At 44.0% G+C, this 25,645-nt stretch overlaps 1 protein-coding gene across 1 annotated transcript in view; it reads right to left on the bottom strand.

Annotated features, from left to right (window-relative positions):
• TBX22 (T-box transcription factor 22) overlaps positions 1-25,645 on the bottom strand; it is a 138,052-nt gene that overhangs the window by 11,320 nt on the left and 101,087 nt on the right. The window contains exons 5-6 of the mRNA XM_069613822.1: positions 18,345-18,509; positions 16,075-16,139 (exon numbers count right to left, since the gene is read on the bottom strand). Of these exons, the coding sequence (XP_069469923.1) occupies positions 16,075-16,139; positions 18,345-18,509 (230 nt within the window). The remainder of the gene's footprint in view (positions 1-16,074; positions 16,140-18,344; positions 18,510-25,645) is intronic.

Raw genomic sequence — 25,645 nt, 5'->3', positions numbered from 1 at the left:
GCAGCCAGGCTAATTTCAAGAGAGGTCAGTGTGAGCAGTAGGGGAGTTACACAGAGATTCACAGTGACAAGTATCCAAATAAACACTTACACGCAAGGTTTTGTGATTAAACAATTATTAATTTATTTAACAGTCAGTTTGAATAAGCCTTCTTCAGAAGGACAATATAATAGTAACACACAAATACACCCCAAAAGACACACTCTTAGTTTCTCTAAATCAGCAAATTCCCATTTGGGATGGCACACAGTCACTTCCTACACCCTCAGGTGACTTAAATAACTGGGACACTGTGGACATTAATATATCACTGGTACATTTAGAGCAATACTGTGATGAGTGTTAAAGTAAAGATATTTCAGAATAAAACAAGAGATCACACAAATATTCTGAAGCAAGTAAGTACTTTTGAACCCCCAATGCAAAGTAAATTAACCCTTTCCTGGAGGGAAGGTAAGACACAAGCAGAGGAGAGAACATTCATTCAGGGAGCCAGGCCGGCCAATGTCAATTGGGTAAAAGTCTAGGTGAGCTGAAGCACTTCTTGCAGATAAGTAAAAGTCTTGCACAATGTTTAAGAAGTGTTTGTAGAAAAAGTAGAATCAAGTAGGACCACAAGCTGGGGGGCTTGTGAGTTGTAGAAGATGCATCCCACTCTGCAGAGGTAATCAAGACAAGTCTCAACTGAGATCAAATAAGGCTACAAGAAAAGAGGTAAGTTCTCTTAGACTGTACAGTGCCTTTGTTTAGAAGAAATGGTTCCAGCTGGCTTCTGTTCCTGTGTGGCTCTGAAGATCCTGTTGTTCCTGGGTCTCAGTCGTGGGGTCAAGAGTGGGGACTTCTGGGGACTCCTACAACACAATGGGACAATCAGCTGCAGAAAAGGACCAACTTCTATTCAGTGGTTTGCGGTTTCAGTTCCTCGCGTCTCAGCAAATAGCACCACTTCAGTCTCATGGATACCACTCTTTGCATCTTGGGTCCAGCACTCTGTTGGGGTGGCTCAGGCTTAGTCAGTCCTGCTTACTGGGAGTTCAGAGGATCTTCCAACAGTTCGGGTCCATCTTAAAAGTGATGCACTCTGTTTGGTGTTCCTCTCCCTGGAACTTTGGTTCCAGCAGCAGCAGCAGTGGAAGTACAGCCAGCTCTGAGAGGATGTCCAAACGAGGACACTTTGGAGTGGATTGGTCCCACCAACTCAAGGGGAGAAGTTGTCCTTGCAGGGCTTCTCTAGTCGAGGCAAATTAAGAGCTTCAGCACAGCAGCATGGCTTCACCGGGCAAACCAACGGTCCAGGAGTTGCAGCAGGCATCTCTTCCAAGTTCTTCTTCGGATTCCTTCGCCCAGTGGTCAACTCTGCCTTCCAAGCCAAAAAGCCTTGCCTTTTATGCAGGTTTCTTCCATTCATTCCATCGTTGCTGTCAATCACACAGCAGGGCGGCTGTCCTTGCCGGATACTCAGCCAGCCAATCACCTTTGAGTGCATTCCTGTATCCAAGGGGATTAAGCAAGGGGAGTTTCAGGCACCTCCCTCACTTCCTGCCCTTGCCAGATATACTAGAGCCAGAGGCGGGCTTCACTCGTGAACCCCGCCAAAGACAAATTGAACAAAGAGACCAAACCTAGTTTGGCACACAGAGTAAATCTCAAGAAGGACCTGTTACACAAGAAATGGTGAAAAAAGAAGAACAGGGACATTTTGACAAAATGGGCACCCATGGGTGCTTTAATGCAGCTGGGATTGCAGCCCGCGGTAAAACCACACAATGGTAGTAAAAAGTAAACCACTGCCACCAGCCATTAATTGTAGAAAGGGTAACATAAAAATGTTATATGGGAAACTAGACAAAGGGGATACTAAGTAACAGCTCCAGCACCCTATTGGAAGATACTGGGCCTCATTACGACCCAGGCGGTAAGTTACCGCCTGGGTCGTACCTTTACCACCATGGCGTAAACTATGTTTACGCCATGGTGGTTGGCGGACTTACCGCCCCATTCCGAGGTTGGCGGGGCGGTAAGTCCCCATTAACCCATTTACCCTTCCCCATTCCCATTTTTGCCCCATAGGGCATAATGGGAGTGGGGAAGGCGTTAATTACGCCACCGTAAATTACGGTGGCGTAATTAACAACAAGGTCCCTTAGCGCCATGGATTTTAACACCTGCTAAAAGCAGGTGTTAAATCCTCCATGGCGCTAAGGGACCTCGGAATCAGGCGGTAAGGGTCGGCGCTGTTTACGCCGCCGTAAACCCCTTACCGCCTGGGTCCTAATGAGGCCCACTGTGTGCTGGGACTAGAAAGTTACAATTGTAAGCAAAATCAATTTCACTTTACTGCTTTTGGAAACAGTAGTTTATCTAAGAAAAGGTATTTAAACCTTTGGGAAATCTAAGAGACTTCCCTGTGCCACTGTACTGAAGGTGCTGTGTGTCACGATGCAAAGATGGTGCCTATGGAGTTTGTCAGACTCCAAAACCAAAAAAGAAACACAGTGTTAAATCACAGAAAAATACACGAGAGAGTGGAAAACAGGTCTCACTCTCTCCGGGTTGAAAATTATAAAGTCCTAGAGTCCAGCAAAGGTGCTTGGGGTCTCTAAGGCAGAGAGGAATTAGCACATTTATGAGGATTCTCCCTAACACTCGTAAACCCCAGACTAAGGGACAGGAGGATTTAATCCACCCCGGATTTAATCCACCCCTGGATGAATCTCCTTACTCCAGTCGGTCATACTTTCTAGAGAGACCATCAGCATTTTGGTAATTACACCCTGACCTGTGTTCTATGGTAAAATCAAACCCCTGCAGGCTGACAGACCATCTTAACAATTTAGGATTTTCCCCCTTCATCTGCATCAACCATCTCAAGAGTTGGTGGTCTGAATTACAAAAGTATATCATACAAGTATTGTCTAAACTTCTTCAAAGACCACACAATAGCAACACATTCACATTCCATGGTTGCCCATCTTTTCTCAGGGTCCTTCAGTTTCCATCTGACGAATCACATTGGGTGTTCCCTGCCATTCTCATCCAGCTGACTCAGAACTGCACCTATTCCTGCATTTGAAGCATCAGTTTGTACAATAAAGGATTGGTTGTAGTCAGGAGCTCTTAAGACTGGAGCTTGACAAAGGGCTTTCTTAAGTCCTTCAAATGTCTTAGCGTACTCCTCATTCCACATGACCTTCTTGGGGAATTTGGGTGAGGAGATCACATTCAAGTGAGAGGCTGTGGTCCCATAGTTCTCAATGAAGTTCCTATAGCAACCTGTGAGACCTAGAAAGGCCCTCACTTGGGTTTGAGTAGTAGGGGTGTCCCAGTCTTGTACAGTTTGTACTTTGCTAGGAAATGGCCTTATTTCACCTCCTTCTACCTCATGTCCAAGGTAGAGCACTTTACTCTGACCACATTGCTATGTGCTTGCCTTTATGGTCAGATGGGCCTGCTCAAGAGCCTGCAAAACATATCCTAGGTGGTCAAGATGTTCTTTCCAAGTAGGACTGAACACTGCAATACCATCCAGGTATGCCATGCAGAAGTCTTCCATCCCATTCAGAACATGATTTACAATCCTTTGGAATGTAGCCGTTGCATTCTTTAGTCCAAAAGGCATAACCTTAAACTGGTAGAAGATTCCTGGGTTTGAAAATACAGTTTTCTCCTTGGCATGGTCTGTCAGAGCTCTTTGCCAATAGCCTGAACTTGTCTTAACCAAGATTGTCCACCAGCTCATCTGTCCTAGGTAAAAGATGGGCATCAGTCGTGGTGACTGCATTAAGAGCTCTATAGTCCACACAGAATCTCAACTCCTTGGATCCTGCCTTTGGCACTAGTACAACTGGACTAGCCCATGGACTTGTAGATGGCTCTATTACCCTAAGTTCAAGCATCTTCTTGACTTCTTCCTTAGGTGGGTTCTTACATGGTTTGACATTCTGTAACCCCTGCTCTTAACAGGGAGACAGTCACCAGTGAGTATATCATGCTGACCCCAAAGGGTAAAGCCTAGTGTCAGTGAAAACAAGGAGGCAAACTGATTTAACAGAACTTTGCACTCTTCCTGTTGTTGCAGAGTCAGATCTGAAGAGAGATTAACTACTTCTATCTTTCCATCTAAAGGAAGTCCCCTGAGGAGGTCAGGTAGAGGCTCAATCTCCTCCTCCTCTTGATCAGAGGCTAGGAGAAAAGCTTCCAGTTCTGGTCTAGAGACATATGCCTTTAGGCAGTTGATGTGAAAGACCCTGGGGGCCTCCTTGGGATTGCCCAAGTACACCAAATAATTGACCTTTCCAAGTTTGCCCACAACCTTGAAGGGTCCAATCCATTTGTCCTGTAAGGCCCTCTGCCTTGTAGGTACCATAACTAGAACTAGCTGGGCTTGAGTAAACTCAACCATGTTGGCCTACTGGTCATGCCAATGTTTAACAAGAATTTGACCTGCTTTCAAGTTATCTGAAGCTTCTGTCATCATGTGTGTCATTCTCCTTCAGAGACCCAACACATAGTCAGTGAATCCCACTGGCTTGTGGGAAGGAGCACTCTCGAACCCTTCCTTGATTATGGCCAATGGACCTCTAACCGGACGACCATAGAGAAGCTCGAAGGGGCTGAAGCCAACGCCTTCTTGAGGGACTTCTCTATTAGCAAAGAGGAGGCATTGCAGTAGAAGGTCCCACTTTCTTCTAAGGGGTTCTTCTAGACCATCTATTATGCTCTTCATAGTTCTATCAAACCTCTCCACCAAGCCATTGGTTTTGGAATGGTAGGCTGTTGAGAACGTGTAGGTTACTCCATAGTTTTTCCACATGGCTTGCATGTAGTGGGACATAAAATTGGTCCCCCTGTCTGAGATAACCTCCTTTGGAAAACCAACCCTGGTAAAAATGCCAAGGAGGGCCTTAGCCACTGCCTGAGCAGTAATGGTCCTCATAGGTATGACTTCAGGATACCTGGTAGCATGGTCTACCACATCCAATATAAATCGTTTGCCTGAAGATGTGGGAGGGTCTAAGGGACGAACAATGTCAATCCCTACCCTCTCAAAAGGTACTCCCACCACTGGGAGGGGCACCAAGGGTGCCACGTTCTTGGCTCCACTAGTGCCAGATGTCTGACAAGTGTGACAGCTTCGACAGAATTTATCTACATAAGGCATCATCTTAGGCAAGTAGAAATACAGAGAAATCCTTTCCTTGGTCTTCTTAAAACTTAAGTGACCAGCTAAAGTAATCTCATGGGCTAACTGTAGAAGCTGAGGTCTCACCTCCCGAGGCACTACAAGTCTTCTGTAGTCCCTGGGGTAGACTCAATAGGCTCCCTGTAAAGGAGACCATCCTCCCAGTACATCCTGTGCTTCCGTGGCTCTTGCCCTTCCTGCTGGGAAGCTGCCTGTTGGAAAAGTCCCTCAAGAGTAGGACACTCTCTTTGACCGCTGCTGATGTCTGCCCTACAGGGGCCACCTTCTGCAAGCAAAGTCTGCAGCTCGGGATGGTTTTTAGGATCCAGTTCTCCAACAGGCGGAAGGGCTTCTTCCAGCTCTGTTTCACCAGTAGCTGTTTCACCATCCTCTGGTTGGTCCTCCGACTCAGCCTCAGCTGGTGGAGGGGTCACTGGTGTGACCTTGGACTGTCCTCTTGGGGATGTCCTTGTTTTGTGCAATCTTTCTTCCTGAGACCTTGGGTTTCCCCTTTGTCTCTTTCTTCCTGGAATCAGAAGGTTGTTCTTCCTATGGCCTGGGAGCTATAGGTACTTCTGTAACTTCCCATTGAGAGAAATGTAATGTTTGCTATCTGGCCAGTCTAGTCTGCTCCTGCTTCCTTTTACTGGGAGGCCTGGGGGTGCTTGATACAATTCCAAGAGCCTTTAAGTCATTCCCCAACAGGACTCTCCCAGGCACCTCATTTTGTACACTGACAGGTATTCTCACATTCATATTGGTATACTGGATGAGGGATGGTAGTATTCGAACCATCTAGACAGGGCCTCCTGCAAGCTTAGTGGGGGCCTTAGCAACATCCTCAGGGTTGATAAAGGTTTCATCCACCACTGTAATGCTGGCCCCAGTGTCTCTAATGGTAGGGCTCTCCTGACCATTCACAAGTATACTGTCCTTGTAATATTCTTTGGTATTGTCTGGAATAGAGTTATGCACATCTACATTCTGCTGTTCCCACAGACCCATCGATGCTAAATAAACACTGGACGAGACTCCAATTGGGTCTTCAGCCAATAGAGGAAAGTTTCCATTTGCCATTTGTACTCCTCCCTCAGGGATGAAGGCTAAGGAGGCAGTGTGGACCCCTGAAGGTGTAACCTGCATCTGCGATCCTCTTTCACATGGTAAGTTAACCCACAAGCATAACATTTCCAAATGTTTTGACAAATGGGGCTTCTGCTGACCGCCCTCTGGTTTAGCATCAGAGGTTTCACTAGGCTGATTCGGTTTCCCATGTGGCTTGCCCTTCTTATGTTTGTGGCGCTCTTTTGGATGGGAGGATTTAGAATTCTCTTTGTCATCTTTCTTGTGCTGCGCGTCCTTTTTGTGAGTGGCCCCAGAGTCCATGAGAGTAGCCCTGTTGACAACCCACAAGTCAGCATCATTTGCTAGCTTCCTGGGATCAATCTCTTTTAAGGCAGCCAAGTACTGTCTCATCTCAAGAGAGCAGGCATCAAAAATAGATTCCAAAAATAAAATGACTCATTCCGTCCAAGGAGTTCACTCTGTAAACCTTAATCCAACCATCTAAGTTTTTCAAGCATTCACACACTCAGGTAGCCCAAGTGGTACCATCAGTCTTTTTGAGGGTCCTTATCCTCTTAAGTACTGCGAAGGAGTTTCCCCAAATCTAGCTATCAAAGCTAGCGTCAGATTCTCATACTCCAATCTTTCAAGTTCCCCCACCTTCATTACAGCATCAGTTGAAACCTGGGGGAGCCTAGACAAAAGACAAGGAATCAACTGATTCCATGTGAGACCCTGAATCCAATGATTGTATTCAAAAGCACCCAACCAATCCAAAATATCAAGTTTCACATCATACATACTCACTGCTTCTTTGGGCACGGAAGGCCTCTTTGGACTGGAAGACCTGGGGACTCTGGGAGGGAAACATTTTCAAGAGACAATCTTTTCATTTCAAGAGCATGTTGCATTTCCAATTCCATGAGCTTGATGTCCTGATGTTTGGCTTCAGCTTGGACTTGTAACCTTTTAAATTCCAATTCAAGTCTCATGTTCTCAAGAGACACATATTATGTACTCAGTGATGGACCTTGTGGGGTCCCAGTGGCTAGAGGTTGAGGCAAAAGGGCAGGCTGGGGCATAGAGGGGTTCCTATCCTGGGATTCCTCTCCCTCCTCTGGCCCTTCTAAGACATTAGATTTAGACTCTGAATTATCATCTGCATTATCAATTTCCACATTTCCTGGGTTAGTAGGTGTGACAGGCCTACTACCCATGCTTTGATGATTCAACATTCTTGCTATCAATTCATTTTTCTTTCCTTTAACAGGGAGATTACTGACTTTACATATTTCTTTCAGTTGTTCTACTGTTAAAACGATCAGGGCTTCCTGACTGAAGTTCACATATTTGGCATGTTATAATTGCTGTTCTAGTTGAGCTTAGCCTTGTGAAGGTTTTAGTTGCACAAAAGAAAAGCAAATACTTAGAGTAACAACTCTACAATAGACCCACACCGTCTGCCAGCAGTGTTAGGCAAGATTTCAAGCAGTACCCTTTGGGTGCATTACAACAGCGTTGGCCTCCTGGCAATAGGAAACCAACATTTGGTATAGGTCTGTACCTCACAGGTTGGTAGCATGGCTGAGCAGCCAGGCTTATCTCAACAGGGGTCAATGTGAGCGGTAGGGGAGTTACACAGAGATTCACAGTGACAAGTATCCAAATAACCACTTACACGCAAGGTTTCTTGATTAAACAATTATTAATGTATTTAACAATCAGTTTGAATAAGCCTTCTTCAGAAGGGGCAATATAATAGTAACACACAAATACACTCCAAAATACACGCTCTTTGTTTCTCTAAATCAGCAAATTCCCATTTGGGATGGCACACAGACACTTCCTACACCCTCAGGTGACTTAAATAACTAGGACACTGTGGACATTAATATATCACTGGTACATTTAGAGCAATACTGAGATGAGTGTTACATTTTCAGCCATCACAGTCGTAGCCCCTACCGTCAAGACCTTCTTTCCAAAGGCGTCCTGTTTCCTGACCCCACTGTCCGGAGGTGTAACACATTTGTGTTGGCTTTTGCTCTTACGGCTTGCAGCCGCTGAAACCACAGACTCTGGTGCGGGCTGCAAAACCAGGCTTCTAGGGGTAGACTCAGGAGCCTTACATTTCTTTTCAAGGTGACCCTTCACTGCCTGTTCTGAAAATGGGTGGCGCATCGTGCGCAGGCCCTCCTGCCATTCGAGAATCAGCACCGAGAAGACCGCCTTCCTTCGCTTTCCCATATGGTCGAAGAGAAAGCAGTCCTTACATTCCTCTTCAGGTACCAGCCCAAACTCCAGACATGCTTTCGACATCATGGTTTGGAACGCCCCAATATCATCTGGTGGAGATGGTTTTGCCAGACTACGGGGCTGCTCCACCTCAGGGTCTGTGTCCCACGCGTCATCCCTCATCGGCAACGAAGACACTGTTGATAGGGTGTCCCGCGGAGCACTCTCAGGTAACTCTCCCTTGATTCAGGTAACTCTCCCTCTTCAGGATGACAACGGCACCAGCAATGGCAACCTTGCCGGAGTAGACTTCCTAGGTGCCTCACCAGGCAACCCCTCGACCACCGGCACCGCTGGACTCAGAGGAGGTGGCAACCTCGCATCTAGTTGCCCCAACAAAGACTGGAGCGTAGATAGCACCTACAACCCAGCCCCCACCCCACTGAACGTCGACGCCCTCACACTCTGCAGACTCAGAGTCGATGGGTCAAACACCGGCTCCTGTTCCTCCTGCATCCCTGAGGAAACAGAAAACGTAGCTGGATCCTTCTGCAAAATGTTCTCAGGAATCATGGACTCAAAGGCGGCAGACTGCCACGCCCCACTCGTCATCAACAAACCTTCCGAATCCATCTGCGATGATGACAACAGCAGTGGACCACTGTCAGTCAGAGTCGTGGATGGCGCTGATGACACCACCGTCGACGACGGAACCATAGATTGCATCACCACTGTTGACGATGGAATATCCGTCGACAAGCTTGTCATCGATCCACGTCCCCTGGCTTCGATTTCACCAGAGTCCCAGATTTCTTGGAAGACTGGAATGGTGCTTCGAAGACTCCCAGCTGGACAAAGACTTGTGATGGTCCCTGGACGATGAGTGCTTCGAAGAAGACTCATTCGGCTTTGCCAGTCCTTTCTCTGAAACCATAGACTTCTCGGGCCTACCACCAGACCCCTTGGATTTGTCAGGCCAACCATGCTTGGACAACGAAGAGCCACTCATCCCCTTCGAATGATGTGGCCTAGACGAAGACTTGCTGCCTTCCCCACCTCCGACACAGGTAACGTTGCCCGATGCTTTTTAGTGGGGGTTTCCACCGACGCTGCTTGGCGATGCTCCGCGGCCTTCTCCGCTCTCCGTGAATAGTGAATACTGGCTCCCCCGGGCAGGACACACCTCACAAGCCGGGTAAGTGCCCTCATTAAGCCAGCATATGAGCCATCGATTCCGGTTTTTCAAGGTCTTCTGCGAAAACCCTGGCATATCTTGCAGGCATCTGCCGAGTGATGGGGTAGAGACAGTAACGCCAGTCCATATGACCATCCCCTTCGTATACCTTCCTCAGGCCGAAGGTAGCACAAGGCCGAAACAGAGACTTCTTCTGGGCTACTGATGACATCCTAGCCCACGAACAAACGCACGTGCAAAACATGAAGAAACACGAGGTGATCCCAACAATTTGGAGACGGTTGAAATCTGAAGGGAAGTCGTGGGGGCGGGGCTATTTATACCAGACATCCTATTGGTGGGGCCTAAAGCACCCAAAAAGGCAGTTGATAGAACACTAAAGTGTCAAAGATTTCCATGGGAAAATGCTAAGTTAAAGTTACCAAGGTTTTCCAGCCTGACGACGGGGAAATATTCACAGCATATGAATCCATGAAAGATCCAATGCTGGAGAATAACAATGGCACAGACTGACAATATCTTCTTGATGCCCCCAAAGATCATGAGTGTTACTCGTTTCTAAAAGACTGAAATAAAACAGAGTCAACAACTTTCCAGAGTTCAACTCAGAAAACCAAAGCAAATATTGTTCAATGCAGCCAAAGGATGAAATATACTGATGGTCCTTGTTGCTCTTTTTTTTAAGGATGTCAGAGCTGGTAGTGTGCAGGCTGCGGGGTTATGGTCTACAGCCACACCATCCTCATACCTGGATAGTACCTACAACATTTTCCTTCTTTTATCTGCTGTGGTTTTTGGGGCACTTCTGTCAGTGCATGGTTGAAAAAGAGGATTTAGGCACTACCACATAAGGGGCAGCTGTGTCCTAGAGGCAGTTGGGAAGTTGGAGCATCATGGACATTCTGAGAGGGTATCTGTCTGCTATTGTTACACAGGACCAGGTAACCCAGTAACCGATAGTCATCCGTGGCCACATGGTGCAGCAGGTAGGCATGAAAGGCCATCCTCTGTAGCCACAACCTATTTGGGATGATTTGAATGAGGCTTCATAGGTAAGATGGCCAGCTGATCCCTTTATCTTCACAGGCATCACAAACCTGGATCTTGGGAATATATAAACTAATTGTTAAGTACCAAGTAGCACAGGGGCACCAAAATTAGCTGCAATGTGTCTGAGGAATATTACATTTGAGAGGATTCAGAAAGTTCAGTATTAGGATATTGTTGCTCTACTCCTGATGTTTTCTTGTTTTTTCCCTATTAATTATTTCTTATTCTCCTTTATATTTCCTTAGGTTGTTCATTTCTATGGAATGTCTGGTTACAAGTCTATTATAGATCAGTACTTCACAACATCACATCCACTACCCTGAAATGGCAAACATTCACAAGATGGCTCCATGCTCTACTGCTATAGTCAGCTCCACCACAAATGGTAGGGACCATGCAATCATGTCTTCCTCCTGGCAGCAGTTGTCCCTCTCAGCTCAGCTATGCATGGCCTTGTAGCATCAATCTGCTCTCAGGCCATAGTATGCACAACAGTGTCATCTTCTCAAGAATGGGCCAGTTTTCGAGTCAGGGCTCGCAGGGGAATGACAGGCACCAGTGTCTCTTGAAGGCCATTCATTCTCCGTCCTCCTCAGTTATGATTGGTTGCATCCAGGAATGTGTGATCTGGCTTGTCACACTGGCAAAAACACTGCAATGTTCCCCTTCAGGAAGGGTGAGTTGTTCTCAATGTTCTCAATGTGGGTGATTGCAATGATATATGTAATGCTAATTGTATCTATCTGACGTGATGGCAGTGCAAAGTTGAGGCAGCCATCTTGTCCAGTGCTCTCTGGGATCTCCGCCCTTCTGAATTTAATATTTTCAGCTGTTTCCAAAATTCCAGGCATGGCGTTATTCCATTTACAAACTGCATCTCCTTAAAAATGCACATGAAAATGTTTTGGCTTCTTACATTTTTAACACCATTCGGGAAATCTACTTTTTGTAGAATCCTGCGGAAGCCTTCAGCACTGAGACATTACGCTTGTGGACCAAATGCATAGGTGTTTCCATCTGTGTTTCAATTCTGGATGTATCTCTCTCTTGTCTCTCAGGTTACAGAAACACCTAACTCACAATACAGGTGCCCCGCTTCAACGTACCCTCGCCCACATGTGAAGCCCATCATTCAACAACTTGCCGACTAATTTCAGCACTTCCGTGTAAGTGCTATATAGTGCCCACATTGGTATGTGCTCATTTGCAGGAGAATTACAAATGTGCCCTTTTCTGATCAGCACTATGTGTTGATCAGTCTACACAGACTCTACAAGAATGCAAAATATCACAAACTCCATCCCTAGTCCTCATTCCCTTTCTTAGGTGTACACATTTTTTTATGTGTGTTTAACCCTTCCCCTTTTTCTCTCCTATGCGGCCCTTTTTGATTCTCTCACAAAACACAGATTATGGATACTCCTGGGAGCCTTGTTGCTGTTAGACCTCATAACCATACACCCATTTTAGGTATTCTTTATTCAACTTCATATATTGCATAAGCACCCACCACAAGACCCACACAATTTGGTGCCATAAAACATTTCATATTACTAGAGTGCCAAGGGTTTCCCAGCTTCCTGTAAGTTCGACGTCCTTCCTCCCACCTTCACCCTTTTTCTATTCACATTCACCTATCACACAGTCCATCCTGGCCGTTCCCACTTTTCCAACTCTTCCAACTCTTGTTTGGTTTATCACAGCCATTAAACACCTCATCAAGTAACATAGTCCTCGTGCTTCAAGGGGTCATTTGGGTACATCTGGAATCCATCACACAGCCAGGCACTGCAATTCTTTGTAGCCTTTATTAAACTGCACTCAAATAAACTTTCCTTCATCCACAGTCAATATGGAACTTACTTCTCACTTTTCACAATATTCGTTCACTTTCCTTTTTATGGATGTTTCCCTGCATCCAAGCTTCTACAATCACTACCTCTCGGTGCTTTACTTTATTAATTGGTCGTACCCTTTTCCTCCTTCCATTTGACACTGTTTTCCTTTCCTTCTACCCATTTCCCTCTTCCCTTTCTTCACAGACTATGGTTTGGAAACCCCAATTAGATGCACATCATGCCTCTTTTTCCACGAGCTTAGGGGGTCTAAGGCTACTGTGTGGTTATTTGGGTTATTTGACACAGTATGCAATCTTTGTAACATGGCATGAGCGAGTAATTCCCTTTTAAACCGGGTGTGGGGAGGCACTCCTAGGCAGTGCAGATGTGTCAGTATGGGCATAATGTGGCCAAACCATCGATCCTCAGTAAACAATTTTTCGGAAGAACAAAGCAGCACAAATTAGCAATTGGGTTCCTTTTCATGAAAACATCCTACAACTGGTTGAAATAAATGTGTAAAGCACAGAACCTGACTGAGTTCCTTTGATTGAGGTATGCTTAGGTATGTGTCTTTGGGGTGCAGTGAGATAAACCAAGCACCTGGCCTCAACATGAAGGGTAACAACACAATTGTTTCCATCATCAAATCTGTGAATAGTTATTGAAAATGTTCAAATTGTATACGCAGTGAAAACCCTTGATTTTCTTCTTTAGCTGGAAGATTTTGCTGAAAAGGTTGTCCGTGATACCTCCCCAATCCTACTGCCTGTTTCTGCCACGATTGAAAAATCCAGTTTTCTGCTAAACGTGCTGACATCTATGACATCTAGTATGGGTAAGGAGGAGTTCTTGCTCTGCATCCATAATACAAGGTTCGCCCAAAATATTTAGACCATTTTTAGAAAGTAGTTTGTTCGTCCACCAACAGGTTTCAGATAGTAAGAAATTTGAAACATACTTATGTATGTAGTTGTATGGGAGACATATCGAGTGCAACACACTTGGAAACAGGACGATGATATGTGTCTTGCGTTCAATACTGGATCAGGTTTTTACATCTGTTACCGTGTACCATAAAACTGGATTCCTGAGGAGAGCAGTGCTAAATAAATTGCTAAATGTATTATTACATTTCTGCTATTTGAATCCGGTTCACACTGTCTCTGACTCCTCTTTGGGGAAACAAGTTGGCCTTTCCTGGTTGGATCATAAAAGGTGTAGTGTTTGTGAGTGAGAGGGCTGTTTCCTGTCCTACTGGAGAACTGAGTGCAGCCAAATAAAGGGCCCCTGGCAGAGTCTGCCATAGAGGACAAATGTGTCTGAAAAAGTCAAATCCTAGACATTTGGGCTACATCTAGTGCCATAATCATAAATACAAACTTGTCAATTTTGATGACGGGCCCATCTCTAAACAAAACCACATCTGAGTCACCTTTTGACTGATAGTCCTAATATTATGAGGTTGACATTCATCAGTATTCCACCCTTGCTCTCTTGTTTAATAGAAGCATTTGCAGCTCCAACAAAACCAAGTCTGCATTTTGGCCAGCCATCAACTACCTCTGAATCCAGAGACTCTTCAGTAGCTCTGGCCTCTTTGGCCATACAGAGACTTGTCATATATGAACCTGTGACATTTTTCAAACCCTAAGAGAAGAAGATGGAAAATTTGGGGTCCATAATTGAGGTCACTCATGGCTGGTTTTGTTGCATCAGCCCACATATTTTTCCTAGAATTGCTATCTAATTTGTTCCTTAAAAAATGTTGGTTCAACTTTTCACCATGTCATAGAGCAAACCACTTGGAAGAATTAGGAAGGGTTCAATCAAAGCGGTTAAACACTGACTTTCCTATGTGATCATTAACTGATAAGGTACTAGGAGTAGGGTCTGCTGAATCAATATAGTTATCTACTAGAATATTATCCGGGATTTCCAAAAGGGGTTGAGTGCCTGAGGGAACCACTGAGCAGTTGCCACCACTCAACCCAGGACAATAATTCTAGAGCGATGAGCCTGGCTCTCATAGATATATTTATGTCTGCTTAGTCAGGGGGCCCACATATGGGAACTGCGTCACCTCCCATAGCCATTTCCATAAATACATGAGTCCTGGGGAAGCGGGACTGATCTTAGAAATTATAGCCAGAGACCTGGCTAATTTCCAAATAGTGTACTTGTTGTGCCAGTATTATATATACAAAGGCACACCTCACATCAACAGAACATACACAACCCCCCTCTCTGGCTATAATTTAAGTCACAGCTGCAGCCACAGACTTGCCACATGAATTGGTAATTCATTCACATTACATGTTATGGTGTTCACAACTGTTTTTGCCACAGTAGATTGGCATTCACTCCCCACTGTGCCTGGAATAAATCCAGCAAGATTGCCGTGACCAGATACCTTTCCCTTCACATCGTCTAGCTCAGTGGGTTGAAAGGAGTCCTTGGCTATATCGTCCATGTTGTGACCAAATAGTATTTAATCAAGTTTAGAAACATGAAACAAAGAATCAGAAAACTGTAAATAGCTTCCTCTGAAAGCACAGGCTGGAACCGTTTACAGATGAGGTCTGCTGCTCAGCCCAAGGTCCCTTCTTTTAAAGGGCCACACGGAAAATGCAGAAGTGGAGATCACTCCCCGCACAACTGTGAAAAGTAAATGGGCACCCGGTTACTAACGAGCTACATAAGGCCTAAAATCCAGATAAACAGTTACTGTCAGGACATGATGTCTGGAGTATCAACGGTCCTACATTATAACAACTGACCAAACATAGTAGCGGTAGCCATGTTTTTCAATCATTCTTGTACCCAGTGCATGTATTTACTAGTCAAATAAGCATTTAATTTCTCAGATTGGACATACTTATGTTAGGAGCTGCATGAAGCTGCAAATGAGAGCAGTTTATGTGAGATTGAAAAGGTATTTACTGGAGATGAATCTGTTATTAGAGGACAAAGAATGGAGGGGAAATGAAACAAAGGATGTTGGGAGTGGGAGATGTTTGTTTCCAAAGATACATTCCTGCTACTGTAAACAAAAAAGAAAAGAGAAATGCGTAATAGGGGCCTCCATGCCATAGAATCAAAAGGTGGTGGGGGTGGGGGGATCAGCACAGTACTTATTACAAGCCTTAAGGAAGTATTTCTCAATTTACTTGTGAAAGTAGGATAGTCCATTTGAGCTATGCCAAACAGGCCACAGCACCATCTAGTAGCCATCACTGGATGTTCACCTCCAGCTCAGCGCCACATCAACAAGGCATTGTGGGTAAACACATTCGTCCAAATGCAAGCCTTTTGTTCCAGGAAATTGTCTTTCTCTTATATGGCAGTGCTACTTTATACAAAGCTTTATTACATTTCTTAAGGATGCCAGACAACTACATACCTGGTTTCACCCTTATTAGGTATTATCAGTGCAAACTATAAAACACATTCATGGTCTGGATTATTTTGTACAGTCCATTTGTTAAAATGCCACTTTATTATCTTACCTGTTTCTTCCTGGGTCTCGAAAACCTTTGGCAAACGGATTCCTGTCAATTTTCAGTTTTGTAATCTAGCAATATAAAATATGCAATATTAGGATTTCATGAACCCTATTGATACCTATTTAGTTAGTATGCTTTCCATGTGTTCCAATTATTTACATCTAAAGTAACATATTAAATGTTTTACTCTTCATTTCCAATAATTCTGTCTATTTGTATTCACATCTTTATTGTCAGCCCAGGCATGCTATAATGATTTTTTTAAATGGTAGTTTACAATTATTTTATTTTGTTGATTAGGTTCCATTTTCCTCCAAAATAATTTATACAGTACACATGAAATAGTTTGTTAAAAATACATGATATCTAAAATCAGATGACACACACACCACACACATATACTTACAGCAAGTCTGAAGAAATGCATTTGTCGATTGTCGAATACATCTATAAGGCTTAACAATCATTCCTACCTTGAACTGGCTACTCATCCATTTTTTACCACAAATACAATACGCTTTCCATATATGCTATACTAATGGAATGATGCATTTAATCCAAGAAGTTATCATTAAGAGATAATGTAATTGCATATTATTTTGATCAGAACATTAACACGCATCATATTGGGAATTATTATTATTGGGAATTATTATGACATAATTACTTGCCACACAAGTTACACATCCCGTATCATACTGAGGATGCATAAGGAGGATGAAGGGCAGCTACCTAGTGAATTCTAGAAAGGTCCTGTGTGAATAATGTGCTAGGTCACTACTATGCATGTCATATATATATTGTAAGGGTGTTGAAGAAGGATGCTGACACAAGGGTGGCATTTTAGTTTGTAAACATTTTTATTTGTCAAAAAGAACCCCTCACTAACCCGATCTTCTAAGAGGGGTTTCCCTGCCTCAAACTAATACTAATGGATTTGTCCAAATGCCTGTCGAAATCAAACTCCACTGTCCTGTGTCACAACCTACCTCTATACCTTACACTACAACTAAAGAATACGCAAACAGAAAGTTCCTTCTCCAGGAGAATGACTCCCTTCTCCTAGTATTCCTAGTATTTGCATGGTATTCCCAGAGATGTTCTTTGGCAAATGGATACCAGAGAGAATGACTACATTGCCCTAGCCCCAACAACCATTTGCACCAGTCAACATTCTGAACCGGGTTAATGACTCCCTTTGCCTGGTATTGGTTCACACATTCCAACATAGTTCACACCAATGCCAGAGGGATGACTCCCTTCGCCTGGCATCTCTTGATCAAACGGGCTTTCAGTTTCTTCAACTTTCAGGAACAGGATCGTTGCCAACAAATCCAGGGAGAATGACTCCCTTCCCATAATGTCTCTTGAGTGTATCAAAAAGGCTTTCAGATTCTTCACTAGGAGAATGACTCCCTTCTCCTGGTGTTTCAGAACTATCTTCTGTATCTCTCAACTTGACATGTCTTTTGCCCCTTCCTCATGAAATTAGCAAAGTCCCACATCCTTCTCGGGGACTCAGAGGACTTTTCCCTGACACTTTGGCAAGGATGCTTTCCTTCCATGCTTAGTACACTTATGTCGGGGTCCCAGACCCTTCTCTAGTAGCCAGTGGGTGTATTGCTGCCACTGCAATACCCCTCAGGTGTGAGCCACCACAGGCAGAATCACTGTGAGAAAATCACACCCACCCAGGCTGGCTCAGGCTGCCAGCCTGGATGGATGATGGTGTCATGATGCTCCGATTTGATTATTTATGTGCATCCTTCCCCAAAGAAAAGAGGCCTGATGTCCCCAAGCCCTACTAGGGAGACGGTCTCATGTGTCCTGGTGGGCCAATCCAGGCCTGGAAGCAATCTTAGGTTACACATACTATTGTCCGACATCACCAGTATCTGGAGATGAGCTAAGCAGGTAGTGCAAACATTCCTAAATCTCCATAGACACAGATGTTTTTTAAGCTGGTTTTAGATGTGGCTACTCTGATGTTGTAGACATCAAACCGATAACTGATTGTTTGAAACAGGTGTGTATGGTTTGATCTGATTACAATAGTATATTGCACTGATGACATATGAAGGCCAAGTAAATATATTTGCCTCTAGGCATACAAGATGCCAATGAGGAAGCATATCCAACCGGGCACAGTTGAAGAATATAATCTTACATTTTCTCCTGAGGATTGGCAGATAGGGGAGCAAGAAAATATGGACTGATGGAGCATTCCAGAGCCATGGTCCCTGCACAGAGAACCCCCTAAATTTCCATGTTACCTGCTGATTCTGATAGGCTGTAACAGTCGTGAATTCTGTTTCACAGAAGGAGAAGGTTTTCACCCCTTCGGCTGGAAGAGACTGGATCTGGGACAGATTAAATCTTGAATCCTGTACAATGATGTGGACTCTTGGTTTGTATTTGTGCATCGATTGAAGGATGATCTATAAGAAAAAATGCAGGTCACAGTTGTTTTTGCGTATTGGTAACATGTTTAGATTTCAAATAATTTAATCTGCCAATTCAATTGACATGGTTTTCAAAAATTTCAGGAGATTCATAACTTTTAAACACACAAAATCAATTTTAACAAAATTATACAACAAAAATCAGAATTTAAAAAAACGTTTTTAATAAACAATGAAACCTTTTTAAATGTGCTTAATAGTTTGAGGTTATTGGCTTTGGTAAAGAATATAACATTTGGGAAGTAAACACACTATTCTTTCTCATCTTTTCCTGTCGCCAGATCCATATGTTTTCAGCAGGACAGAATTTTCAAATTCCCCACATGCAAACCTCCCTGTGCAAGCCACCCTAACTGTGCTCAAAAAGGATATGAATTCATTCAATACCTTAATAACTGTTAAAGACAGAAATAGTTATGCACCTTTAAATGCAATCAATGATATTCTAAAGTGAAGAAAGATGATTCATATTTTGCAGCAGTATCATAAAAAGTCAACACCTAAATTATCCGGTTGCTATTAAATCCATCTATATTCAAACATAACTACAAGTTCTGGTTCATTAATATTAGATAAAATCTTAATAATAATCTAATATATAAAGCTGAATTCATGTATGTGTGTATGTCTGTCAGGCTATACAGATCCAGTTGTGTGCCTTGAAACACTTGTGTATAGGCGTATTATAAATGCCATATCATATCATATCATATCACAGTGTTGAACCCACTGCTACCAATTTGTGCATGGATACCTCATTTGTCAGGGCCAAGATTGTAGTCTATGTTTGGATGCAAAAAATGCACTCTGTAGACACTCTCACTTACTGATGCTTGCCCCGATTTACTACAGTAGGTACTAAAAGGAGGCAACATTTTGAAAAGTGCCTGAAGCAAAATGTTCGATGTGTTGATTATTACCACTGCATACAGTTCGAAAGTGTGTTTTAAAGCATTTCTAAAGGGAATTAAATCATTTTTTTTTATCACGCCACTCTAAAAATGGGAAACGGCAAGGTTACAGTTTACTAAAGTTCACTCACGATAAGAGAGCACAATCAATCAATCTTTCTTGGACATTTTCTGAAATGTGCTGAAGCCATTGATTGACTGAAATATGCTGCACAAAAAACGAACATCACATGGAAAAGCTCCATCTAATGCAAAGCGAAAATCAATATCAAGAGCTTCTGAAACACAACAACAAACAGCAGCACAGCCTGCCGACCAGAGGACAAGAGCAACTTTCTTCAGGGCAAATGAGATGCCAGAGCAAACTGAAGCAAGACTTGCTGACATAAGGACAAGAGCAACATCCTCCAGGGCATATGAGACACCATTCGATCAGGGCACGAGCAACACCGGGAAATCCAGCTAGTAATACATGACTGGAATACAAAAGACAGGTGGAATTGCAAAACAAATTTCATACCCTATTATAGAAGCATAAAATACGATAAATGTCTACAATGTTCAAAGTTAAAATTAACATTGATATAGACGTGCAGTCTTGTTCCACAAGACTACATATATTAGTCCCTATCTGGGCTACTGCCATGCTATCTATAGAGGACTACCAACAAATTGAATTGCCAAGCTATACTCGTGACTCAACTCATCTTTGGTCTCCAAGGTCAGGACCTCTTCTCACCTGCACTGAAGTCTCTTCACTGTGTACTGGAGTCAAGGAGAGATCCGAGTTCAAAAGGCTGTGAATTATACTGTCAAGGGTTTTGACCCATGTTGAATTATTAGACTGGGTAGATGTGGGGATGAGATGTCGCCGCCCATCATTCTATCCCAGAACAAAACTAAATCAATAGACTGGGTAGATGTGGGGATGAGCTGTCGCTGCCCATCAATCTATCCCAGAACCAGGAGAAGCGCGCAGTTTTGCGAACACCAAAATGGTCGCCTGACCTGCCACCCACCAGTGCGAGCGTGATAGGCCAGGAGTGCCATGAGTGAAATGTGTGCCAAAGGAAAAACAGCAGTACCGGAGGCTAAAAAAAAAAAAGTGCTTTGAAATCACCTTTGTTTCTCTGAAATGCAAGCTAAAAATGCCTATTTTAAACATTGCAAGATATTCAAAAATCTCAATGAACACCAGCAGACATTTGGCAGAAGGTAGACGTGTGTGCCTACAAAATCTGGAAAGAGAAAGAGCCCAAAACAAGGTTTATAACAAAACTGGCTGAGCTGTGGATGTCAGCAGCTGAAGTGAAATTGGACTGAAAGACACTAAAGTCTAAATGTTTAAAATAAATGAGTGACCTACTGTTGAGTGGCACATAGTTTGCAACTGTTAAATGCCATAGTTTTGAACTTAGAATCAGCGTTCTAGCTGCATGTGTAAAAATTGCAAGTTTGGTTGGAATGTAGAAAACTGGGAACTAAAGTGACATTTAGCTGAAGCCTGGCTTGAAGAGAGTGAATTCTGCCCGGCAACTACCCCCGACAGGAGTTGAAACTTGCTCAGCCACTCTTCCCAGGCCTGGCTGCCTTCTGCTGCCCCCACCAAAAGGAGATTACATCTCCCTGATTGAATCAGGGGAGGAGCACCTGGGGACTGCAGGAAACTAAACAAAGCACTGTCCTTGGCCCAGGCAAATGTTGAATTAGGGGGGTCATAAATGGCTTCCTCTTGGAAGGAAACGGGGAGGGGCACTGCATGTGAGCAAGCTGAGCTTGGGGGAAGTGGATAAACCAGAAATTCCACCATGTGCTTTGGAAAACCACACCCCTTTGGGGTCAGAGCATAATTTTAAAAAGATGGATAATTCATAGTGCTGACTTGTAAAAATTATATAAATAACATCATCATTCTTGTGATTTTTCTGTGCACATTTTAAGAGGTGTTAGGACTCTGGGGTATGTTCTTGGCGATAGTAGCGGAAAAAAGGTTGTTACTCCAAATGTATGCATGTTAAAAATCTGACACTTTATCATCTGAAACCCATATCCCTGGTGCACATTTGTGTAAAATCTGGAAAGGTTTAGAGGTCGTTATCTGGATGAAAAGGGGAGAATTCTGTCATAAGTGGACACGACATCTTACAAAGACAGGGATCGGATGGTTTGGTGCTACAGAAAATATGTTAACTGGACATATAATATTAGAAAAATGGTACATAGATAAATATGTATTTGGATCAGAAATAGATGTGTGTGCAATTTGACAAGGGGAGGATACTCTGACCATAAACCTACCTCATCACTCTGACTCACAACCCAGTTCCCCCAATCAAGGGAGAGAGGAGGAACTGGCCAATGATAAGTTGAGAGGTTTGGGCATAGAAGATGAGCCGACCCTCCCACTTTCTAAACACATAAAAGGAGACTGTGCAGGACAGGTAGGGACATTCACTTCCCACTTCAAGCTGATTTCTTGCGGAGTGGTTTGCCAGAAGACACCAGATCCAGCACTTAGACTTCAAATCCAGACAGAGACCAGAACTTTGAATTCAGACTTCAGAATTTGTCAGCAGGCCTCCAAATCATTTGCAAACTATTCAACAGCCGGGCGAGCTGTTTGAATTTTTGCCAAGAACTTTTGCCAGAACCAGAGACCCAGAAGGCAGAATTATCCAGAGAGACCAGACCCAGACCAGATCGCTGTGCAGTGCTGAGAGCTGACCGAGATCGCTGTGCGCGGAACCAGTACGAGAGAACCGCAGCCAATCCTGACCCGATCTGTGACAAAGTCACATTCCTGTCCAACATATAGTGTACTCAGCCAGGACTGTGCAAAACCAATCTCTTAGTGTAAAATATTCTAATTCAAACTATTTTAACCTATTAAGAACTGCATCATAGAAATCGTGTCCCTTCCTTTTGATTCAAAGCTGGAAAATTGTCCTCTGTCATTCTGAGCTTTACTTTTATTTTGAGAATCTAACTTCACAAAATCGGCAGTATCTCAGGAACCATATGTCCTAGGAACGAAATTTCTTTCATCTTAAAGCTAAGATTCTGGGCTTTCCAATGAACCCAGAACCGACTTTCTATTCATTATACTTTTTCCGTAATTGTGCTCGACGCACTCGGAAAAATTGCTGCGATTTGCGTTTTGGCTCAATTTCTTATAGCAGCTCTTTGCTTTCCTTTGCTGAAATTCGTTTGCAACCTGACAATCATTCATAGAGCACTGCTAAAGTGATCCTGAACTAATTTAAAGTAGCCATCACTCACCCTGAACCTCCTATAGGGAATTAAAAGCAATTTGAGTGTATTTTCACTTCATTGCCACCACCTTTAAAAGGATTTTGTCTGTGTTTAAAATCATCCCTGTTGATCTAAGCTTGCTAGGGGGGAACTGAATTGGGATTGTACTGTGATTGTATTCCTGAAGACTGTGTGTGTTACTTCCATCTCCTTACATTGCATAGGGGGGGAGTGAATTGTCAAAGAAAAAGTAATCATATTATCTTTTGCATATCAAATCATATCAAATTATTTCTGTGTTGCATTCTGTCCCACCTTGCATTTCCTTGAACCATATAAAGCATTCTCTGCTACCTTAGTCCTCTGTTCCTAGTCATAAATCACCAGAACTGTGCTATTGGAGGATTACCTATTGCTGATTACTGCTCATATTCACAAGTGTGATATCAATTATTAATTTATTATAAAAGTGCGATATATATTTATATATATTGTTTAATTCTCAAATAAACCTTTTAAATTTGCAAAACAAACTTACTTCTTGGCTCAGTGGGGTCAGGGGGATTCTAAGAGAGGGGTGTTATATAAGGGTTGTCATCCAGAGTACACGAACTGGACATAAAAATATATAAATAAGGGCTTCCCTTGAGCAATCCCAGACAAGGCACTGACTTAGTGGGACTGCTTGATTGGAGTCATTAACAAAGTGGGGCTCGTCCGGGATTCTGGATTAGATCTATCACTTGTGCAGATTAATACAGTGTGCCATACATATCCTGTTAGATTTCCACGCTGTGTTACGCTGTAAAGCACTCCTCAAAGGAACGCTCTTAGGAAACGGTCTGTTTTGCAAAATAAAATACAAACTTCTGTAAGTCAGGAAGGAAATCAAGTTCCAGAATGACGACCTTGGTAGATATGAAGATAGCTAGGGAGCACCTCTTACATAAACTGTTTGTGAGAGGTGAATGGTCTGAACAGGACCAAAATGTATGGTTGCAGGCGATCACACAACAGGTCACTACAACTGGGTCAGATATCTGGAGAGATCAGGGTCCCTTACATGTGGCCCTGAGTGAACTATATATGACTCCTAAGGCCAAAGATGAACACAATAAGATTGACAGGATAGCAGCATATTTGTATCGAAATATGGGAGCCACACAGGACAAATGTGCTGAAGGCCAAGATCTGGCAAATAGGCAACAGATGGCGTTAGAAAAGGCCCAATCTGACCTGGTCTCTTCTGAGCAGAGGCTGCACAGAAGCCAGGAGTCAGAAAACGAGAGTAGACAATACATCATTAAAATGAAGGAGGATATGGATATCCTGCAACAGGAAAAGGCTTACCAGGAAACCAGATTTCTGGCCTTGCAGAAGGAGTACCAAGAAGGGTTGGACTCCCTACTGCAGAGCCAGAAAAAGCTGGAAAAACAACTAGACTTTAACAGGGCATGCACAGAGCAGGTAGCCATCCTGCAAATTTGACTAGACAGAGAGAAAGAGGAAAGCAATAAATTGATTTTGAAAGACCTGGATACCCAGGCAGAGTTTGATCAAGAAAGCCAGAAAGCTGGTGCCTTTCAAAGGCAGAGGGACGACCTGGCAGCACAGATGCAGGCTCTTAGTCAGGAAAGGGACACCTTAGGCCAGGAAGTCTGCCAATTAAAAGAAAAAATTGAAGAAAATCACCTGGCCCTCCAGGGGCTCGGTGACCTCCAAAAAGAGCATCACGACTTGCTAGAGCACACCAGGAGGGTGGAAGATGCTCTGGCAAGAAAGGAGCAGGCCAGTAGGGATGGGACTCAGGAGGTAACCCTCCTGCAGCAAAGACTGGCTCAGTATTCCAGGACCAATCAGGAGGCACAGAGAGAGAATGCAGCTCTCTGTCAGCACAATGATAGGCTCCAGCAACAGGTAGCCATGCAGGAGAGACTGATAGAGTCTAGTAAGGCCTTGGTTGAGGAACTGAAAGCCCAGGCTCTTGCATTGCAACCAGGAGCAGGGGCTGATAGAGACGAAGTTCGCTGGGAAAGGGAAACACCTGAGCATAACCTCAGGAGCCCTAGTACAAGAGGCCTTCATCTCTCCCAGTCCCTGGACTCTGCCACCCTCATGTCCCCTGGCGCACATGAGCACAGGGCCACAGGGATGGCAGATTACTATCCAGCCAAAAGGATGGGGCTCATAGGCCAGTACCACGCAGGAATGGATGGGCGGGCATCCGGGTATGGGCACCTAAGCACAGTGCAATTTAGTGAGGAACCCCAGGAGAGTAGGCCCACTAAGGGCATCCTGAAAACCTCTGTCCAGTTAGGTCAGTGGGGGGGGGTACCCAGCAAATCCTGGTAGCAAGGAGGGATCTGAAGACTCCTCTGAGCATCACAGGACACAGGAGACCAGGTCCCCACATTCTGCCGGCCATTCCCAGGCTCGCAGAATCCTGGAAAACCTGGAAGATCAGACGGGCACCTCTGGGAGCAGTGCTTCTGAGTCGGAGGATGAATGGACCAGGGTTACCCAAACCAAAAAGGCCAATAAGGCAAAAAGGGCCTTACTTAAGGACCCCTTAAAACAGATTAAGGCAATCAGGAGTGTCATCATGCCTTATCACAAGAACTCCAAGTATTCTGTGTGGGAACACTTGGAGCTCTTTGAGCAAATGATGGAGACCTTCCATTTGAAGGACAGCAGTAGCTGCATCCAGTACATCAAATGGACATTCTCCCCAGAATACTCCAGTTTCTTTGCGGGGCTGGAGGACCAAAACCATTCAAGATGGTCCACGTATAGGGCGGCCATCTTGAAACATTTTTCTGTTCATCGGAATCCCCAAGAGGCTCGTAAGGCAGCCTACAATTGGCAATGTGGGGAGCATCAGGCCCCACAAGAATTTGTGCAAGAATTGAAGCGTGCCTTTGCGCAGACCACCAGAAGGGTGCGCACGGA

Source organism: Ambystoma mexicanum, chromosome 5p (assembly GCF_040938575.1).
Source record: "Ambystoma mexicanum isolate Mex_15411 chromosome 5p, UKY_AmexF1_1, whole genome shotgun sequence".
NCBI classification, from domain to species: domain Eukaryota; kingdom Metazoa; phylum Chordata; class Amphibia; order Caudata; family Ambystomatidae; genus Ambystoma; species Ambystoma mexicanum.
The sequence above is the reverse complement of the archived record's forward strand: the minus strand, read 5'-3'. Positions and strand labels throughout refer to the sequence as shown.